Raw genomic sequence first — 20,333 nt, 5'->3', positions numbered from 1 at the left:
ATGAGCATTAGTTAAATCTAGCTATCTGTTTTCAATTGTATATAAACAAGGTCGAAATGTGCATTTTCGAAAAGTTTCTGTAACTTTTTTCCTGTCAAAAATTTCTTATTTTCCAGAGCACTTTTTCACGTAGAATTCAATGGTGAAAATGGTAATTCAATAGTAAACAACTTTTTTCGAATGATGTGTCAATAGTTATTGATGGAAAACTATATTTTTCAATGATACACCCTGTATATTCCTGCATATTTCAAGCTTGAAATTACCTTTCCAAAAATGTAGTACACTTGACGTTTTGCTAAAGTCATTTTTGAAATACAGAGGTTTTGAGTTTTTTCATGTAGACTTTCAAACGCACACTTTGATGAAGTAGGTTTTGGACGACGCGGCGATAAAACAGAAAGAAATTGTTCACTAGTAGCTGTCAAATGTTGAGAAAGATTTTCACAGCAGTAATTAAAACTTATACTTTCAATTTAATCTGATAACAGAGGTACAAACAAGTCCATAGGCGTTTGGTCTGGTGACCTGGCCGGCCAATGGTTAGGTCCTTAATTGGCTATCCAATTATTACCAAAACTTGCAGCTAAAAAAACAGCCAAAAAAATTTTGACAATTGCAATGTTGTGAGGCGAACTCGCGTCTTGTTGAAAATATATTTTTTGAGCTCCCTTAATGGAGCTCAAAAAAATTGTTCAATATTTCGCCATAAAATTTCTAAATATCTCTGAGATGGGACACACACTAAATCCAAATATTCCTGGACTTCTCTGTTCCACAACAGAAAGAGAATTTTGTTGTTCCTGAGAATAACAATTAAGCGGTTGAAAATACCCGCACTGCTCTCATGAGCTCCGTCTGTCCAAATAAAATCTAACGAGAAATCACGTAATTGGTTACAACTTTCCAGGAACCACTGGCAAAAAGCCATGCGGCCTTCATAATCTCCTGGTCTGTTCTTGGTAGGCCTGTTGATAATATCAAATTTCACATTGACTTTTCGGGATTTTCAACAGCTCCTAAAACGAATATCTTTTCCAACTCTTTCCCTATATGATGCATATAATTTTGGTATTTTCTTTTCAAATCGACCACCATCAATCAGTTCTGCCATAATCTTGCCAAAAGCTCTCTGAAAGCTTTTCTTCTCTCTGGATACTTCTCGTGATTCAAATTGCTTGCTGCTTCTGCATTTTCCCCGGTTTGTATAAAACAGACTATCATATTCCGTTTTTCATAATCCTCATACTTTATCGCGAATGTGTTTGAAAATTGAACAAAAACCACTAATTGAAGAATCAAAATGTGCTTTACAAAGACTACATGAAAAAAATTAAAAGGTCTGCATTTCAGCTCTAGCAAAACATCAAGTGTTCTACATTTTTGAAAGTGCTTTGGAAATATATACATAGAAACAAGAAATTTTCGACAGGAAAAAAGTTACAGCAACTTTTCGAAAATACATATTTTCGAAAAACATGCTGTAAATCAGAATCGATCATATAGATATCGATATGCGGTTTTCACCTTTGAGTTTGTCATAAAATTTGGTCCTCAGACAAAGCTATCAGTTTGCATCTATCTAGTTTGAAAGTGTTCAATTTGACCCAATCTCTACAAAGAGTAACTAATAATTTTCATTTTGTTCTATTTAACACGTGCATCGATTATTCTGTACAAATCAGACAAACGAATATCAAGACAACTAACAACATATTCCTCACCTTCCTCTGTTGTTGTTGTGTCGGCTGCGTCATGAACGTCCTCAGCGTGGCCAGAGGTGTCGGCAAACCCCCCAGCATTGCCTGGACGTGCATGGTGGGGGTTTGCATGTGCAAATGAGTCGCAGGGATCGGCAGGGCGACCATTTTCTGGAAGGGGACACCCCAAGGAAGATACCATGACCCTGGATGGTGCTGCATTGTGATGGATCGATTAACTTCAATTTAGAGCAAGACCTAGTTTTCACTGATTCGGGCGCTCATTTGGCGTGTTTGTAATGTCACTTTTAGGGGCGGATTTGTTGCTGCACGATATTTCTGTTGGGAAATTCGAGTGAAATTATGGGGTGCCTAACCGATAGTTTATGAGAGCAATGAAAATTGGAGTCGTAATCAAACGATATGAACTCTGACTGCAATGTTGTAAAAATGTTTCAACAATTTACAATTGCTCTAGTTACAATGCAGTTAATTACAATTTAGTGGTCTTTGGTTAGTATTTTAGTGGGTGGAAATATTTTTCATGGAAATGCTTTGTTTTTGCGAAATAGAAATGGACTGAAATTGTTACTGACTTGAACGAAGTTTGTCAATCCAACACATCAATGAAATCAATGAAATATTTTCAAATCATTAATGCCAACTCCTACAGTTTTCGATAAAGACATGTAAAGATTAATTTATTTGCATTTCGTGTCAGAAACAAAAATTAAAATATAGGTTAGGTATTCTGGAATGTATTATTGTAGAGAGCTATCTGAAATGTTCTGTTTTGACTGTAGAAAATAGAATTTTATCAGCTCGAACTTCCATTGTCTAATATTTTCCTGCTATGATTCGAAATATGAGAAACAACGAAAGAAATTCGAATGAATAGCGGAAATATCAATTATATCAAGTAAAAAACCGTGATATGAGAATACAATGAAACGAATAACATAATTAAAATACAAAACGACCACAGAATAAAAAAAACATAAAAATTGGCAGAAAATTTGAAAAAAATAAGAATTTAAATAAGCTGTAGAAATTTTGAAATATTTCAATCCAAGTAACTTCAAGACGTTTCAATTGTTAGTAACCACAATCGTCTTCAGATGATGACTGGACTATTCCTCCGAAAGATAACTCTTCATGAGCTATTCGAGCGCTTTCTTTTCTCTCTCTCCCTCTCACCGCTTCATTGATTAAGAGGGAGTTGACCGTTTGTCGGGAGTTGATCGTTTTCCGCTATTACAGGTTTCCAGATGTTGCGTATGTCTACGCTAGTTTGGTTGAATGCGTCGTTGGACAACATATAGGCAGCTTCTTTGAACTTTCTCTCAAACCAGTGTTCCTCCCTCTGGATGATCTCAGCTTGGGGACACTTGGTGCTATGTCGATGAGTACAAATATGCTCTGCTATTCCCTTTGTCTATTTTCCACGATAGTTTTATATTTGTTTACTATTTTCGGTCATTACACCATTTGAAATTGGTGTGAAATAGACAAAAGTGTGTTTTTATAGTGTATACTAAATGAACATAAATTTCCGCAAAATAAAGAAGTCGTCAATCGAATATGTTTTTCTTGTGCTCTGCAAATAGGGTTTGCCGCACTGACAGGGTATCCGGTAAATGCAATTCTTGGAATCGCAGTCCACGTTTGGTTGCCTGGTTTTCGTGAGGCTTCTACGGAAGGTGTGTTCGAATCTGAAGCAGGTTCTGATGTTGAACTTAGACCCAATTACTTTTATCCTTTCCGTAGGCAAGTACCAGCACTGATTGTGACGGCTTCTCTTCCTTGTAAGGTTTTGCTGTCTTCTAGCCAAAGCCTGTTCCACTATAACTTTGGAGTAACTCTTTCGTTGTAACTTGTAACTTGTTTGATGATGCCTAGTTTCTTCTCGAGACCTTCAATCGTATTACAGAGCTCGAAAGCACGACCCACTAGAGCCTTGATGCTTTCTCTTTTAGTAGATTGGTGGTGGTTGGATTAATGTTTCAGATACTGTCTCGTGTGAGTGGGTTTTTGGTATACAACGGTTTCCCACTTAGTGTCGGTCTTTTTCTCTAATACTTCTTGAAAATGGCAATTTGTTTTGGATTTCCTTATCCATTGTAAAGGTGATGGAAGGTTTTGCGCTGTTGATGTGCTCCAGCACAGGTATTGATGTGCTCCAGGTCTGTATTCCCATGGTCCAATACTATGAAGGTATCGGCAACGTACCTCAATCAGACGGAAGGTTTTTTCTGGGCTTCTTCAATGTCCAGAGTTTCAAACCAATACATATAATATGTTGGCTACAACTGCTTAGAGTGGCGATCTCATTGGCAGGCCCTCATCTTCATCTCCTTTTCATTCTGTGGTCATTTTGTAGTTTGATTATTTCATTCGTTTCATTATATTTTTATTCTACGTTTTTTTTGCCGAATATAATTGATATTTCAGCTATCCCTTGTGATTTTCAATTGTGTGATTAATTGGAATAAAAGTGACGACAGGTCACCAATATTCATCAACTATCAGTTTGCACCCCAGTTTTCAAACACTTTCCTACCCGAACGAATCCAAAAAATAGTATTCAGTTCTAGATGGAAAATCTCGTTTCGAATTATCAACACACCGCAGTCCGGTTTTAAAGTTCAGCCACCATCATTTTCTTTTTTCCTTATCGCTGTGTGTTGCAACCTGCAAAGAAAACATCACATCAGTATTGAAATTGATAAAAATTATTGAAGAATGATCCAAGTGAAACAGTGATATAAATATTTCAATTATGGTGTTTGGCTCTCAACAGAATAGCATAAGATTCAAAATCAGTCTTCTCTATCGTCTGAAAACTCCAATTTGGTTGGTGAAAAGTGCGTCGAGAGGAGTGTTGAAGTTCTGGTGTTCGGAGAAAGTGCTTGTGTCAAATATTCCGGATGGATGTGGGATTCAATTCAGCATAATTCAATCTTGAAGAAACTCGCAGTGAGGTCATACTTCTCAGATTTAGATCAAAACTCGAGGTGCAATTAATCACAGCCGACGACCAAAAAGAAAATGAGGTAGTATCATCATTTTTCGCGGTAGGTTTGAAGCTAAAACTAATAATTCCTCCCCACACCAAAGAAGTGTGGTAATGAACACTCAAACAACAAAAAAACTCGAATAATTCAGCCCAACTCCAACTAATATAAAAGTTACAACTGCATAATTTTCCGAAGAACTTCCCGAAGTTTTTCATTATCCCGGACAACATTGCCTGAGGGAATTTTCGTATTCTCGTCAAACGGTTGCGATTTTTTGAGGGTGTCAATCGTGAATACCAGAGCAGCAGGTATTTTAATAATGAGTTTGGGAACTGTGATTCGAAAGCAAGTCGTTTGCAAAGAAATCTGAGTCGATTCTGAAAGAAATTTGTTGTCGACCCGAGCAGCAGAATGGAATCTTTCACCCTCAATCGTATAAATTTAACGATAAAGTTACCTGATTCTGAAAGTTCAATGAAGGAGTCTAGTTGAAAAAGTTTTGAATTGAAGTAGCTTCAATTCTCATTTCCTTTTAATCATTTCGAAGATGACATTTTGGGATCAATACGAAACACATACAAGATAGTATTAGACATAAAGTGACTGAAAAAATCAAATAAATTTTTGATTAACCTAAGTACATTCGAAAAATATTGAAAATCATGAAAATTGAAGGAACAGCATGATAAATCGATTCCAATCGACCTTTCTGTATCATCGGATAAAGAGTGAGAACTTGTGATCCCTCCAACTCATGATCCAGTAAGTAAACCTGAGAAAAGGTTCAGTGATGCAGCTACAGAAGACCTCAGTCACTTTCTCAAGTGCGGATTACTCTGAGAAACCACCATGCATCCAATAATTGAGTAGCACCAGTAGAATCTGCATAAGGTTAGGTTAGGTCTGAAATGAGTGGGTCTATTCGACCCTCCACCGCAACCCACAAGGGTTTATTGTGGCTCACACCTATTCACACTCGACCAAATTAACCCAGCTTCTTAATGAAGCCGATAAGTTTGTATGGTGAGTGGTCTTTCAGGTCAGATGATAAGAGTACGGCCCTGCCAAACTTTGAAAACTCAATACTTTGCTCTGCTGTTTCATCATTAATGAGGTAGTCGGATAGTCAAGATGCAAGATTGCCACCTTGATACCCCCGATAACCTTTCCATATGAGGGTTTTTGCTTGTCAGCTACACCTGACGAAGCCTTAGATTCAACCGTGCAGGGCTTTTTCGCCTCTGGTTTTGGTGAATCATCCCTTAAGCGCAAACAGTTGTTAACCTACTCATGAGGGGGTTTGTTCCTCCACTTAAGACAGATTCTGCGTACGCCGCTCATAAGATACCCCGCTCTTGAGGAGATGACCCAGTCGTTTCCTGGCTGCACCTCCAAACCTTTATTTAAGGTTCAGTTATTGGTTCAGGAGTTGGAGATTTGAGATGCTCTCGCTCCTGATCTAAATTTACAGGGAGGTCAGTTGAAGTCGTAAGCATGACATCAATCTCCTCTGTAGGGGAGTAATATATATAATAACCAGCAGGGTCCATCGCATAAAGACATCTGCATAAGGAGAAGAAAGTAACTCCTCCTGAGCATGTCAGCAAATGAAGATTTAGAAAAACATACAAACTGAAGAAACAGCATGAAATAACGATTCCAACTGACCTACCTGTGATATCGGATCAAAAGTGAGGATTTCTAGTCTCTCCAACTTATGATCCAATAGGTAAGCCTAAGGAAAGAACTCAGTAACCTCATCAAGAGCGGGACACTCTACGAACCCAACTTGCATTCAATTATTGGGCAGCACCAGTAGAATCTGCATGAACAGAGGAAACAAGTTTCCCCTAAGCACGTTAGCAAAAGCTTACGGTCAAATGATGATTTTTCAAACCAGATGTGAAAATGCTGTGAACAACTGCATTCAATGTATCGTCAAGATCAGTTGGTATACAAAAACCTTCATACGGAAAGACATCTGCAGGTATTAGTGAAAAAATGTGCACCTTGAATATCCGACTACCACATTATCGATTATTCAACTGCCATGGATGCCTACTACGGTCAAATGTGGTCTTACGGACTCCTGGTCAGTAGCAGAAATAAGTAGGGTGAGGGGAACTGAAACCCTCCGAAAGCCTTTGCAAAACATGGCACCATAGACCAGCCTACCGAAGCTGAGGTGTAAGGAATCGTGCCGACAGCTGAATTGCCGCAGCGTGATATACGGTCACGAATGATCCCCTGGGGGAACTGGGTGAAACCTCATTGTAATCAGCCTACCTCTGCTAATGCGGGGCTCTGCCAGAGGTGACCAACTCTTCCCTTGCTACTCGTGGAAACACACATGAATGAAACAACACAAAAACAGAAACAACAAAAACAAAAACCAATCCCGAGGCTGGACATAAGTGCTCACCTCAATCTAAGGCGGTGGCTGGGGATGAACAGAAATGTCCACCCCAATCTATCGCTTGGAATTAGGCTGGACATTGCAGATCACCTCAAACAGCAAGGGCACTTCCTGCGCCGCGAGCCAAGAGCTCCGCCTTGAATGAAGTCAAGGAACCGGCTGCCCCTGCATGAAAACTACCACATTTGTGCACCTCTACGGAGGTATACAACCCCAAGAAAGTTGAAGAAGCCGCGCAACGACAGTAATATCGATGCACCTCCCAAAACCTTCGCGGAGGCCACCGTGAGACACCTCAAGGTTGTCAAAGAGAGTGTGTGTTCGGCGAGTCTTGGCCTACACCTGCCAATATGATGGAGATGTTTCCCAGTGATTTGTTCACCTTCCTGGAAAGGACAGGATGGACGATGACCTAGGAGGACAAATCTTCGGGAGGATGTACAATGGGTCACATGTTGTCTAAGTGCTGTGAATCTACACTCACCCTCCTTACTCTACAGATACCAGAGATACCCTACGGCCATTGGAGGTGCTCCATTGGAATGTGATACAGAAGCAAACTTGCTAAGCCACACAACTGTGCCGTTTACCCACCTATCGGAGGCAGTCGCAATTGATCGCTGATCAAATTCTCACTGCATTATAGAAAATGAACAAGATTCTATCAATTTGCTAATGGATGTTTTCCAGGAAAAAATTTCAGTTGAACATCGACCTTCACAGTCGATGATAGGTGTACGACTGTTAGGAAAGATGGGTTCAGACCACATTTTGGGTATGCTTCTAGCAAGTAGCTGATCAACAGGACCACTCCAAGGAAAGCAATGTAGCTAACAAAACGGGACTAAGTGGAATTTAACCTATGGGGATGAGAGCTACCAAACCACCACGCAGCATATTTTGGGCTGCTTCCCAGAAAACGTAGACAGCTAACTCCGAAACAACTAGACTTGGTTCTTCATCAACGAAGGCAAAATTCGTCCCGTCAGGAGGATGTGAAAAAGCAGTGATGAAAGGTATTTTCACTCAATCCTGAGCAATATTCCTGTGGACAATTTGTGTCCTAGAGGGATCCTCAGAGCATGTCTAGTCATCAGAAAAACATCAATTATTTTTGGCTTACAGGCTTTTGCACCCAAGATGGGGTAGCCATCCAAGGTTTCCTATCGTACAAGAACGGTAGGAGGAATATCATTGCCTGCTCTGCTTACTTCCTGGAAGGCTCAAATACAGTGTGTCCTCTGGATGTGCGCCAACTCATTGACTATAACAAAAAAAGCTCAAATTTTAATGGGATGTGACGCCAATTGACACCATACTTCAAACTACAGAGGTAAGTTACTCTGTGATCATATACTAAAAAAAGGGCTATCTGTAACCAAATTTTATCGACAGAAATTTGCGAGAGGCATTAAATTCAACAATCGGTTCATACTCTTTGAGCTGCAATAAACTGTTCTGGGCTGTATCTTCTCAACTTTTTCGTTCAGACCCTAGACACATTTCATTCAATATTGAATATAACGATGAAGTTTCTCACTTCTGAAAGTTTGTTGATAGCTTGTTGTCGACTTCACGTCAATTTTTATTGCGAAGAGAGTCTTTCTGAACGATCTGACATCTTTTTTTCCAGAAACTCAACTCCCTCATTCAACGATCGTCATATGACTATTCATTCATGATTTCAAGCAAAGTAATGCGTTATCTGAGACCTCAAAAAAATTAAAAGTCTACGGATACAGAGTCAAATGCCGCATGAAAAACATACCTCCATCGACGGAAACTCCTTTGACAATTAGCAGTCACGTAGAAAAGAGCCTTCAAGGTGTTTTCCGCATTCCCTTTCCAAAACGGCCCACTTTTTATCTCGTGTCAGTACCGAATACTAGTTCTGTGTACGGCATTTATAAATAGACCACTGTTAAAATTGCAGGAATAAATTCCTGCATGTGTCCTGCATGCGGAACGGTTTTTTCCAACGCTTTTATTTATCGTGAGAGCCGGCGTCGTACGCTACTAGGATTCGAAAGTTTAATTTGGTTTCGCCGAACAATTGAATGGGATGTTCTCTCAACGCTTTTTTGTTGTGCTGAAATCACAATATCCATTTTATCTGGCGATACAATTGACGATGTGGGATTCACTCAGAGTGGTGGGTGTTCATTAAATGTAGTAATGGAGCATTTCGAGGGTCCATTAATGTGTACTATCAGCAGGTTGCTGATTGGAAACGGTTTGATTCCGTCAAATGGTTTCCACTTAATGCAGAAACAGATTGCTTTCGTATGAAAAACTGGAGCTTTGAGGACGCACATAAACCAATTAGAAGTGATACAGAGGAGATTCATAAGGCTGATATACTCTAAAAACTCAGATATCCTTCTGACAAACTTTATTCTGAATCACAGATCTTAGACCTGAGGCAGTTATACTTCTTCATCACAAGTACTACAAAACACTCCAACCAACTCCAACCAACTCCCTACTCATAACTATAACACACGAATTAAAAACTATTACAAACTTCCTTCTATGACTAAAACAACAACAAAAAGATCGTTTTCTTACCTTGCGCCAAAATGGTATAATCACAGTCCGGAAGAGATTAAATCTCTGAAGAGCACTAATATGTTCAAAAAACGACTGAAATGCTTCATAAATAGCAACCCGAGAAATGTGATAAGCGAATTGTTAGATAAATAATGCTCACAGTCTGTCTGAGTTTACCTACGTCATGCCTCCTACTATTTGTATCAAAATCATCATAATCGACTCCCGGTTAATTATATATTATATTATATTGTTCATTGTCATATGTGTGTGTGTATATATGTGTATGTGGATGTATGTATATGCGTATATGTGTATATATGTATGTGTATATATATATGTATATATATATGTGTATATATGTATGTGTGTATATATGTATATGTGTATATATGTATGTGTATATATATGTGTATATATATATATATATATATATATATATATATATATATATATATATATATATATATATATATATATATATATATATATATATATATATATATATATTGTCAAGTTATTTATTCATTTTATTCGTTTATTTATCTATATATTGTGGATTTACTCATGTATTGTGTATTTATTTATGTATTGTGTATTTATTCATATTTTTACGATACTCGTATATTTATCTATGTATTGTATATTTATTCATTCATTTATTCATGTTATACTAGGCGATATCACGCACAAGAAACATTTTTTTCGAAAATGTTAACATTATGGTGAATAAACTCATTATTATTATTATTATTATTATACGCCCCCGTTTGGCACAGGCAGCATAGTAGCACTAGTACAGATAGGCAGTTGGGCAGGTTTGGCGAATGCGTTAATCAGATTCACTCATCAATTTAATTCACCACTGAAATGGAGGTGAATGGTTCAGTGAATTTTTCCGGCGTTACTATCACTGAAGTTAATAATAAACATGATGTTGCGCCTCTCCACGAATCATCTTATACGGACAATGTAATACATAATTCCTGGACACAACCCTGTCAACATAAACATCAAATTCACTATTGAAGTAGAAACAGACAATTCAAACTCAATCAATTTCTTGGACTTGATAATTAGTAGAATGAACAACAAACATGATTTTTGAATTTATCACGAACCTTTCCATACAAATATTACTGTTCATTGCGATTCTACCCATTTCATAGATGATTTTAATAAAGAACTCAGTTTCATTAGGTAAATTGCAGTTAACACCAGATTTGAAGCTGGGTAAGTAAGTTGAAAGTAATATAGACAAAACATTCAAATTCAAGAAATCAGAAGTATACGAATTGATTTGTGCAACTTGTCCTGAAATATATATTGGTCAAACCGGCAGAATATTTAGGAATCGCATTCAAGAACATCATATGAGCCATGTAAATAAGAAAACAAATATTAAGATCACGTTTAGAAGAAAATCACATCTTTTAACGGAGATTTCGAAATTTCACATATAGAAAATGAAGGTTGGAAGCTCAATTATTTGAAAGCAATGGAAACTGATAATAATAATAATAATAATAATAATGATAATACGTCTTTATTCACCATAAAAATAGAAATGGAATGGACAAAAAAAATAAAACAGTATACACGAACAATTAACAAAAACAAAGAAAAAAAACTTCCAGTATATGGGTATAGGCGGAGTATCAGCCAAGGCTGTTTTTCAACTCAACCTGGGAGAAACTATAAATGAATAATATGAACACAAGTCGAGTTAACAATATCAAAAAAATTTTTAGTTATTGCTTTACTTTAGAAAATCCATTTTAGAAATGCCAAGGTCGGGAACGGACAATAGGCTAATGAGATAAATAAGTCTTCAGTCTTTCTTTAAAATTTACGATGGTTTATGATCGAAATTCGCAGGGTAGTTGATTATAATATTTGGGTGCATTATACGAGAAGCAGCGGGTGAAGATAGAAGATTTGTGTTTGGGGATGACTAGAACTGAACTGTTCCTTGTAGTAAAGATGTTAATTGTAGAGAATGGTTTAAGCTTCTTCAGTGAGTAATCAGGTTGTCGAGTTATCAAAACTTTATGTGTGTTGGTAAGAAGGTGTAGAGTTCTAAGTTTCTCAACATTTAACCATCCTGATTCTTGCATTGCTGGGGATATGTGGTCATATTTCCGAATACCAAACGACACAGCTATTCTGAATACGCTGTAGCCGGGGAGCATCTGATTGTTTTGAATCAGGATCATAAATACTGTCGTAATAGTAAATTTTTGACATAATCAGAGACTCGCACAGTCTAAGTTTTAAGTTTGTGTTGAGCAAATCACGATCAGGAAAAACTGTCTGAGAACGTTATAAGAAGATTGGTTCAGATAGCTGACATGTTCAGCTATCTGAACCAAGTTCCAGATCAAACCACAATCCTCAATTTTTTATCTCGGCCACGGAGGATAGTATTTCGTTTTCGATGCAAACTTGAAAAGTAGAGTTGGTGAGCTCTCTGTTCTTCTTAGCTCCGAACACCATTATTGCGAATTTTCAGAATTGAGCTTGAGCTTATGGGCAGTAGAAATGTCAAAGATGGCTTGGAGATCGTTATCAATATGCGACAGAGCAGATGTAGACTCGCCCGGCGAAAAAGAATAATGTAACTGCGTGCCGTCTGCATAGTGACGTATATTGCATTTTTTCACGGACAGAAAAAAGTCACAAATATACAGGCTGAAAGGAAGAGCCCAAGGATAGATCCTTGTGGCACTCCCTTCAATATCGGCAGATCATCTGAAATAACTTCATCCACAACAACTCTTTGAGTACGATCCTTCAGATAGTTTTCTAAGAGAGCCACTGCTTTCCGAGAAAAACCGAAGTAGACAAGTTTGTCACACAATATCTCATGATCCTATAGTGTCAAATGCCTTGCTGTAATCTATAAGTATTAAACAGGTCAAAATATCGTCGGTAATTGACAGAAGAGCAGTGGTGCTACTATGCTGAGGTCTGAATCCTGATTGTACATATGTTATAATATGATTTTCATTGACGTACTCAATAATCTGATTTTTCAGAAATGAACATGAAAATTTAAACATTTCACTAATTTCATATAGGATTGCTGAAGTTGTTTTTTTAGAAACCGACATTGTATTATTGATGTAGAATTTATATAATATGCTCCAGGTAATCATAATTTGAGAATATACCTTAGGTATATGAAATTTGAGTAGATCATTTCGGTAATTATAATCGAAGAAGTACCTAGGTAGATATATAAAAACTGGAGTGTATAATATAATTAACTTTCAGTAGGTCATTCACTAAGAAAAAGCTACTATGATAGCATAACATGTGGTGATATATTTTTCGAAAATTAAGTTTGATGTAGTTTATGAAATCACTATGGATCTTCATCAAGTAACAGCCGACTGAATCAATCAGAAAAAATGAAGTAGCTGAATTCAATAATATGATTCGCAGACTATTGATTATTACACTGTCTATTCCACTACAAAGAACTATAATAAGCATCATAACCCATACTCTGGCAAGAAGAACGTAGCTTACAGAACATATAATATTGTATGCAAATTCATTATAAACAATAAAGATATACTTTCAGTGTCGCATAGATTAGGAGCATATGAGTGGTTTTTGCGCGAAACTTTATATTGGCCAAATGAGAAGAACTTTCTCCAACAGAATGGGAGAACATAAAATTAGTTTCTTGGAAGTAGAGACCTGAGTTCAACCACATCTATGACGGAATGTACTTCGAAGAGAAACATTCGAAACTCAATCTTTTGGAAAGCTTAGAACTTCATAGATTCAAGAATTCTGATGATTTACTGAATAAACGAATGGATTTGAATTCTTTCCTTCTTTTGAATCTGTATTTCAATTTGTAAATCGGTAGTTCGTTTATTATATGTCCATTTAATGCGCTGGAGAAAATTGTCTTTTATGGTTTTGTATTTTTGATGAATCTATGGGGGCGACAGCTGATTAACGGAAAAACAGATTTTAAACAGATTTTTATAAACAGATTTTAAGTAAAATTTAAATTTTCACCATATAAATGTTAGGAAATTAGTGGTATTACCATACCAATGGGCAGAAATTCAAATCATCTCTTGTACTAACCATATTATCTTCCACCATTCCTTAAAATCTTATTCCAACTGTAAATCGTTATTCATATCTCCGATATGAAATCGCCCTTTTCACAGTTTCAAAGCCATTCACGAAATCCTCGCTTTCTCGCCTTGATTACTGTATTTATCTGTTAAGTGCTTTGTATTAATCGCCCCAGCAGAAAAATTACTCTTTGAAGCGAGCATTAGCAGCCTTCTTCAGAGTTCTAATATGTAAAGCGGCCTTAGGCGCAAAGTTTGCCCGACTTGATTCAGACAGTTTACTAATGATACCGTTATTATTTATAGATGGGTCGGTTACTCGCGAAACTGTAGTGTAACGTCTGGGACTACAATTCAGATTTATAGTATAAGAGCCAGTTACAGAATTATGAGAGGTTAATTACATATTCTCGATTGACTGGACGAAGCTGCAGGTTTTTCGAGTTACTCGGTAGATAAAAAAACAATTATTCCACTCGAAGCTTGATGAGTTTGCTCAATATTGAAAGTGCATTCGACAATTCATCCTCAGAGTAAATCTTTCAGAAATCGTGTGGTGGAAGATCGATGAAACAAGCTGCAGGAGAACAGACCACATCGTTACAGGTACATTAAAATTCCAATTTTTATTTGGTTCATAACAAAGCTACAGCTTCAGAACATGTCACAAAATACGATAAATTAACATATGCTCAAAAAGTAAAATATAAAATCTTCAGAAGATGCCTAACTGTGCAATAAAATAATAATACAGTACATACATACAATCGTGCAAGGCATTTTTGCTCTATGGTCCAGGGAATGAATGGAAAAAGTCATTAATACTGTTGTAGCATTAGTCTTAGTATTAGAATGAAGAAGTTTTGTTTTATTATTTGGCAACATTGCTTCTCAGAAGTTTTTAATTGCGAATAAAAATTCGAGAGGCTAGAGAGAGTACCAAGGAAGAAAATTATCGGAAGTCGGTCGGTCCGATTCATATTGTTTAAACAATTTACGGTAATTCGGTATAGTTTTACGGTGAAAGGTGAAATTCAGTATAGCGTGCTTTGATCCGTTATTCATTGGGTGTTCAATGGGTTAATGGTGGTGTTTTCTTAATTCCTCCTTTCCTTCCTAAAGCCATTTGCAGCACCATCAGAAATCGAGAAGACAAATTACGGACCAGTGATGGTAAGAACTTTCTTCATATTTTTTACAGAACATTGGCGGGATGTTCTACAAAATAAAAAGAACAAATACCATATAGGGGATTTTCCGTAAATAATGTCTTAAAATGTTTTTTGAATTTAGTAAAGTTCAGAGAACGTACTGTAAGAGAGAGGGCATTGTACATTTCAATTTCAATAGTATCGTCCATTTTTTTAACAGGTTTTGAGGTATAATCAAATTATCTTTTTTTCTAGTATTGTGGCCGTATATATCGGACACAACAGAGTAAATATGAATGTTTTGTTCGACATATAGTAACTTTACAAAAATTATCAGACAGTAAAGTGTCATTACTCTCAACGTTTTAAAGATTGGTTTGCAGGAGTCTTCTCTTCTGAATGACGAATAAAACATTTGAATGAAACTGAGTGGAACTAATAATGGATTAGAAACAATGTACACACATCGGAAAAGTCTAGGGATATTTTTATAACATACTGAATATCATAAAAATAAATGCATGAGGTCGTTTAATTTCGATTGAATTGGTACACTCGACCACCCTGTAGATTTCTATGGGTTGAACAAAGCCTGCAAAAACAGTAACTAATCTTTTATCAAGTTTTTTACAAACTGTAGGTTTTCGGCTAAAATGAATAATCTGAAAGTGTCGTGTTTGTACATTATATGCAGTTCTTGCTCAGCAATTAAACTGGAAATATATGCTTTAACATGGAACGCCATCACTTACCATTGGCTGAGATGAATAGAGCTGTAGGGCTTCTTCAAGGTGGCATGCGACAAAATGATGTAGCTCTTCGTTTGGGGGTCTCCCAAAGTGTTGTTAGTCGATTGTGGCGGCGATTCCGTGAAACTGGCAGTCCGGCCGAACAACATCCAGGGCGAGGACGCGCTACAACTGCAGGTCAAGACCGATTTTTGGTCTTAACCGCAAGAAGACAACCGACAATCACAGCACCTGAGTTGGTTAACGTGTTGCAGCAGACGCACCAGGTAACCATTGGTCGTGATACTGTCAGAAATCGACTGCATGAAGCAGATCTCCACAACAGAAGGCCACTTAGATGTTCACCTTCGTCAAGAGGCAATCGCGGTAGAAGATTAGAGTGGTGTCAAGAACATCAAAACTGGGATGCAGATGATTGGGCCACAGTTTTGTGTATTTACAGACGAATCCAGATTTGGATTTCATCCAGATTCTCGTCGAGTAAGACTGTGGGGACGAACTGGAAATAATGAACGTTTGAGACACGTCCAGGAAGTCCACACATACAGAGGTGGTACAGTAATGCTATGGGGCGGAATCATGATCGGCGGCAGAACCGATCTCGTTTTTCCAAATCGCTCCCTCACAGCTCGACAGTACCTCGACACCATTCTTCTACCTATCGTTTCCCGTTTGCTGGTGCTGTTGGTGAAAACGTCCACCTAATGCACGATAATGCTCGTCCACATGTCGCGCCTTTAGTGACTGACTGGCTCACCAACGAAGGAGTTGATGTATTGCCATGGCCAGCACAATCACCCTAGCTGAATCCCATTGAGCATGTGTGGGACATGCTTCAACGAAGAATTACTCCGCATATGAGGAACATTCACACAACGTTTCAATTGAGAGAGCTTTTAATCGCTGAATGGGCAAATGTACCTCAACAAGACATTGACAATCTCATTTTGTCGATGCACGATAGATGTAGGGCCGTAATAAACCAGCGTGGAGGTCATACTTTGTACTGATTCCTATTTTTTTTGTATTATGATTTTTTTTCGGGGTGCCAAAGAAGAGCCATATTTTTTTTTAGTTTTGCTTATATGCGCACTCAGTATTTTTGACCATTCAATAAATTTTGTTGTAAGTTACATTCGTTTAATAATCACCCGTCAACTTTTTTTTTTCCTAAAGCGATCTAAAAAAAATTATTGCCATTTTTAAAAATATCCCTAGACTTTTCCGATGTGTGTATAATAAGTAGTTATTGCAGCGGATTGGTTATTCAACCAAAGTTATTCAACTTTTCTAATAGCAAATACTGCACTATTTAGGCTATTGCAAATTGTATATACACAGTGCGGTCCATATGTATGGAATAATGGAATAAATTCATTTTAAGCGTTATTATGTACTATGTGAAAAAACCTGAAACAGGTCGATTTTTATTCTTAAATTGACAATTTACAGTATTCACATTCAATTCACAGAATTCTTGCCTTCTATCAGGATCATCTTCATTTAACTCCTGAACCAACTGAACTTTGTGCGGATGGTATTTTTCTTTATACAAAACTCTCGAGTTGTCTCGAGTTGTCTTATGCGGATTTTCTCAATCTCTAGAAGTACATCTAACTTTTTTTCATCAGTAAATTGAACATTTCTACCTGGTTCTCCAATATTTTTTACATGTCCAGTTTCACGAAACTTTTTTTCAATTTTGCCAACTGTTGACTGCGACTGCGACACGAGTTGACCAGGGTATTCATTATTAAAAATTTCACAAACCTCTTTTTGAGGTCTTGTTTTATTACCACAACCAATCATAATTAAAATGTCTATTCTTTGAGTCTCTGACAAAGGAGCCATAATTAAATTTATTACACCCACAAATATTATACTGACGTCTTTAAGTAACTTTAAATACCTAAATGACAGCAGCCTACTAGATTCATATCAATTGTTTATTTGGCTTTTTGTCCAACATTTCAGTAACTTCAAAGATTTTTTCCAGGATTCAAGGTTAGTAAGGAACGTGTTATAGGGATGGTCTGTTGAATAGATCAGGTTATTGTCAAGAAGTGAGTAATGGTGGTCATTTCAAACATTTAATTTAATTGTAAAAATTAATTTTCTCAGTTATGATTGCACCAAACTTAACAAACTTTATATTGCTGAACAGAGGACTAAAATCCCTTTCCAACAAGGTACCACACGACCCCCTTTGCTATTTAAAATTTTCGAGGGGGTGCTTATAATTCAGAAGGGGTGCTGGAGGGGGATAATATTTTCATACTGTAAATTGTCAATTTGAGAATAAAAATCGACCTGTTTCAGGTTTTTTTCACATATTACATAATTACGCTAAAAATGAATTTATTCCATACATATGGACCGCACTGTATATGTACGTTCCATAGTAGCCTGACATCTACATCTACACCCAGAAATTTTGTGTGCAGGTTTGCACACAAAAGGTGGTTTTCTACATTGTAGGGTATTCTGGATTCGAAAATGAGACTTTTGGTTTTTTTTCATTGAGTATGAGCTTGTTTGTCAAGAACCAGGTGTTTGCTTGTTTCATAACTTCCCCAAGATTTGTAGCAGGACAGTCCCCTTTATCAGTCCCTTTCATCAGCATACATAATTGTCTCGATATTTGAGGTGAACATATTTGGCAAATCGTTAATATAAATAATAAAGAGTAGGGGGCCCAATATTGATCCCTAAGGATTTTCAATACAAATCACTTGAAATCGATTGGATAATTAGGATTTAATTAGTTCGAGTGCCACTCCTCTCATTCCGTAGTACTCCATTTTCCTCAGAAGTATGTCCTGATTAACACAAGCAAAAGCTGCACTTAGGTCTGTCAGGATTCCCAAAAATTTTTCGTTTCTTTCAAATCTGGTTTTCATTGCACAAGTTAATGACTTGATAGCATCCAAAGTGGACATATTTTTACTAAAACTATACTGCTGGGGACTCAGGATTATGTTCTTATCGAAGTAATTAACTAGTTGAATATAAAGAATAGTTTCAAATATTCATGAAAAGCAAGGCAAAATTCATGTTTGCGTGAAGTTTTGATTCCAAAAACAAATCTTACTATAAAAATGACTGGCTTGCTTGCTCAGAAATACGAAAGCAATTGGATGACTTACTCGAGCCAACATATCCGTCATAATAAAGTTATTGTAAATTTTGCTCAGAGCAAATGATAACAAATAATCATTCAATCTCAGTTTTCCGTTATATATTTTTTATTTTATTTTTGTAACTCTCGAAGTGAGCAATGCTAAAAAACTGCCTTTACAGGCTCATGTACTATCAACAAGTAGGTTGGGATTCTGTGGAAGGAGATTGTAGAAAAGCTCATTAAGCTCATAGTTCTGAGTGTGATTGTTGTTCTCGATTATTAGAGATTATTGCACAGATTCGTTGGAAAGCCCTATCTACGAATTTAGTTTCGCAAAGCAAAGATGAAATATGTGGTAGCATTCAGTGGGAGCTGTGTCTTCTACACTGGGAAAAAGTTTGTTAACTCTAAACTAATATTCAATACCGGTTGGATACTAAACCTATGGGGCAAATGTATACTTCGATAGCCACAAGTCAAATCGTATTGCAGGAAATAATCATCGCAAAAAAAACTTGATTTGCTATTCACTTCTTCAAATCAGTACAAATATCCTATAGAAATGAGTTTTTTGAGTATCTACAGCAAACATCTAGTTCAGCAATCGCAGAAGCCGCCATTGTCATATATAAGGTACAGAAGGGTATACGTTAGATGGAATTGTGTTGATTCGAACATGTTCGACACTTCACCTGAAGTTTCCCAGGGATCCATTTTGGAACCGTAAATATTCCTGCTATACATCAATGACCTGTCAGAGTATATTGGAACATCTTCGATTGTACTTTATGCTGATGACACATCGATTTCTGCAGCACAGATAGTTCTGAAGAGCTCGAAGAGGGGCAGAATTTTATCAGCAATATGTTTACAACATGATGTAATGATAATAATCTTGTCGTTAATGCAGAAAAATCAATATTTATTGAATTATTTGGTTGAAGATTTATTATTCATATACAGGTTTCAGTCAATAATGTTACAATTCTCCCAAGTGAAACAACCAAATTTTTGGGAGTTCACATTGACACTAATTTATCTTGGAAATTTCATTTAAACCATGTGGTGAGAAAACTTAATAGCAGCTTTTATGCACTAATGCAACTACGTCAAGTTTTGGATGTGAAGTCTTTGATCAACTTGTATTATTCTATGGTTCATAGAACCTATGAAAAGTCTCCCTTTTTGGCCGGAGCAAGACTTTTCAATTGTGTACTTACTACTCCAAAAACTCTCTCCGACATCAATAAGTTCAAAATTAACCTCAAAGAGTTTTTAATTGACCGTACTATTTATGTGTGGAAGACTTCTATAAAAGTGATCGTACATAATGTGTGTATTATTATTTATATGTATTCGAATGTATATTGTAAACAATAATGTAACTCCGTTATATTTTATTTTGCATTTTGTTTTAATATACTTGTATTTGACGTTTCCTACACGTAATTGTATGATCTGAAAGGAATAAAAAGTATTATTATTATTATTGCATAAATAACTGGGTCCAAAACAATTTCTCAATC

At 36.7% G+C, this 20,333-nt stretch overlaps 1 protein-coding gene across 6 annotated transcripts in view; it reads right to left on the bottom strand.

Moving 5' to 3' along the window:
- Positions 1 to 20,333, bottom strand: part of LOC111509630 (pseudouridylate synthase RPUSD2) — a 321,032-nt gene that overhangs the window by 193,915 nt on the left and 106,784 nt on the right. For 3 of the 6 annotated variants that reach the window (XM_074169320.1, XM_074169317.1, XM_074169316.1), the window contains 2 exons: positions 4,261 to 4,391; positions 1,725 to 2,039 (listed from right to left, as the gene is read on the bottom strand). In XM_074169320.1, coding sequence (XP_074025421.1) covers positions 1,725 to 1,922 — 198 coding nt within the window. In that variant the 5' untranslated portion in view covers positions 1,923 to 2,039; positions 4,261 to 4,391. The remainder of the gene's footprint in view (positions 1 to 1,724; positions 2,040 to 4,260; positions 4,392 to 20,333) is intronic. The other 3 variants (XM_074169319.1, XM_074169318.1, XM_074169321.1) reach the window with 2 other exon arrangements.

The sequence above is a fragment of the Leptinotarsa decemlineata genome, unplaced genomic scaffold, assembly GCF_025532065.1.
Source record: "Leptinotarsa decemlineata unplaced genomic scaffold, Ldec_3_MD MMD2_P_RNA_scaffold_5, whole genome shotgun sequence".
Taxonomy (NCBI): Eukaryota; Metazoa; Arthropoda; class Insecta; order Coleoptera; family Chrysomelidae; genus Leptinotarsa; species Leptinotarsa decemlineata.
This window is presented reverse-complemented; position numbering and strand designations above follow the sequence as displayed.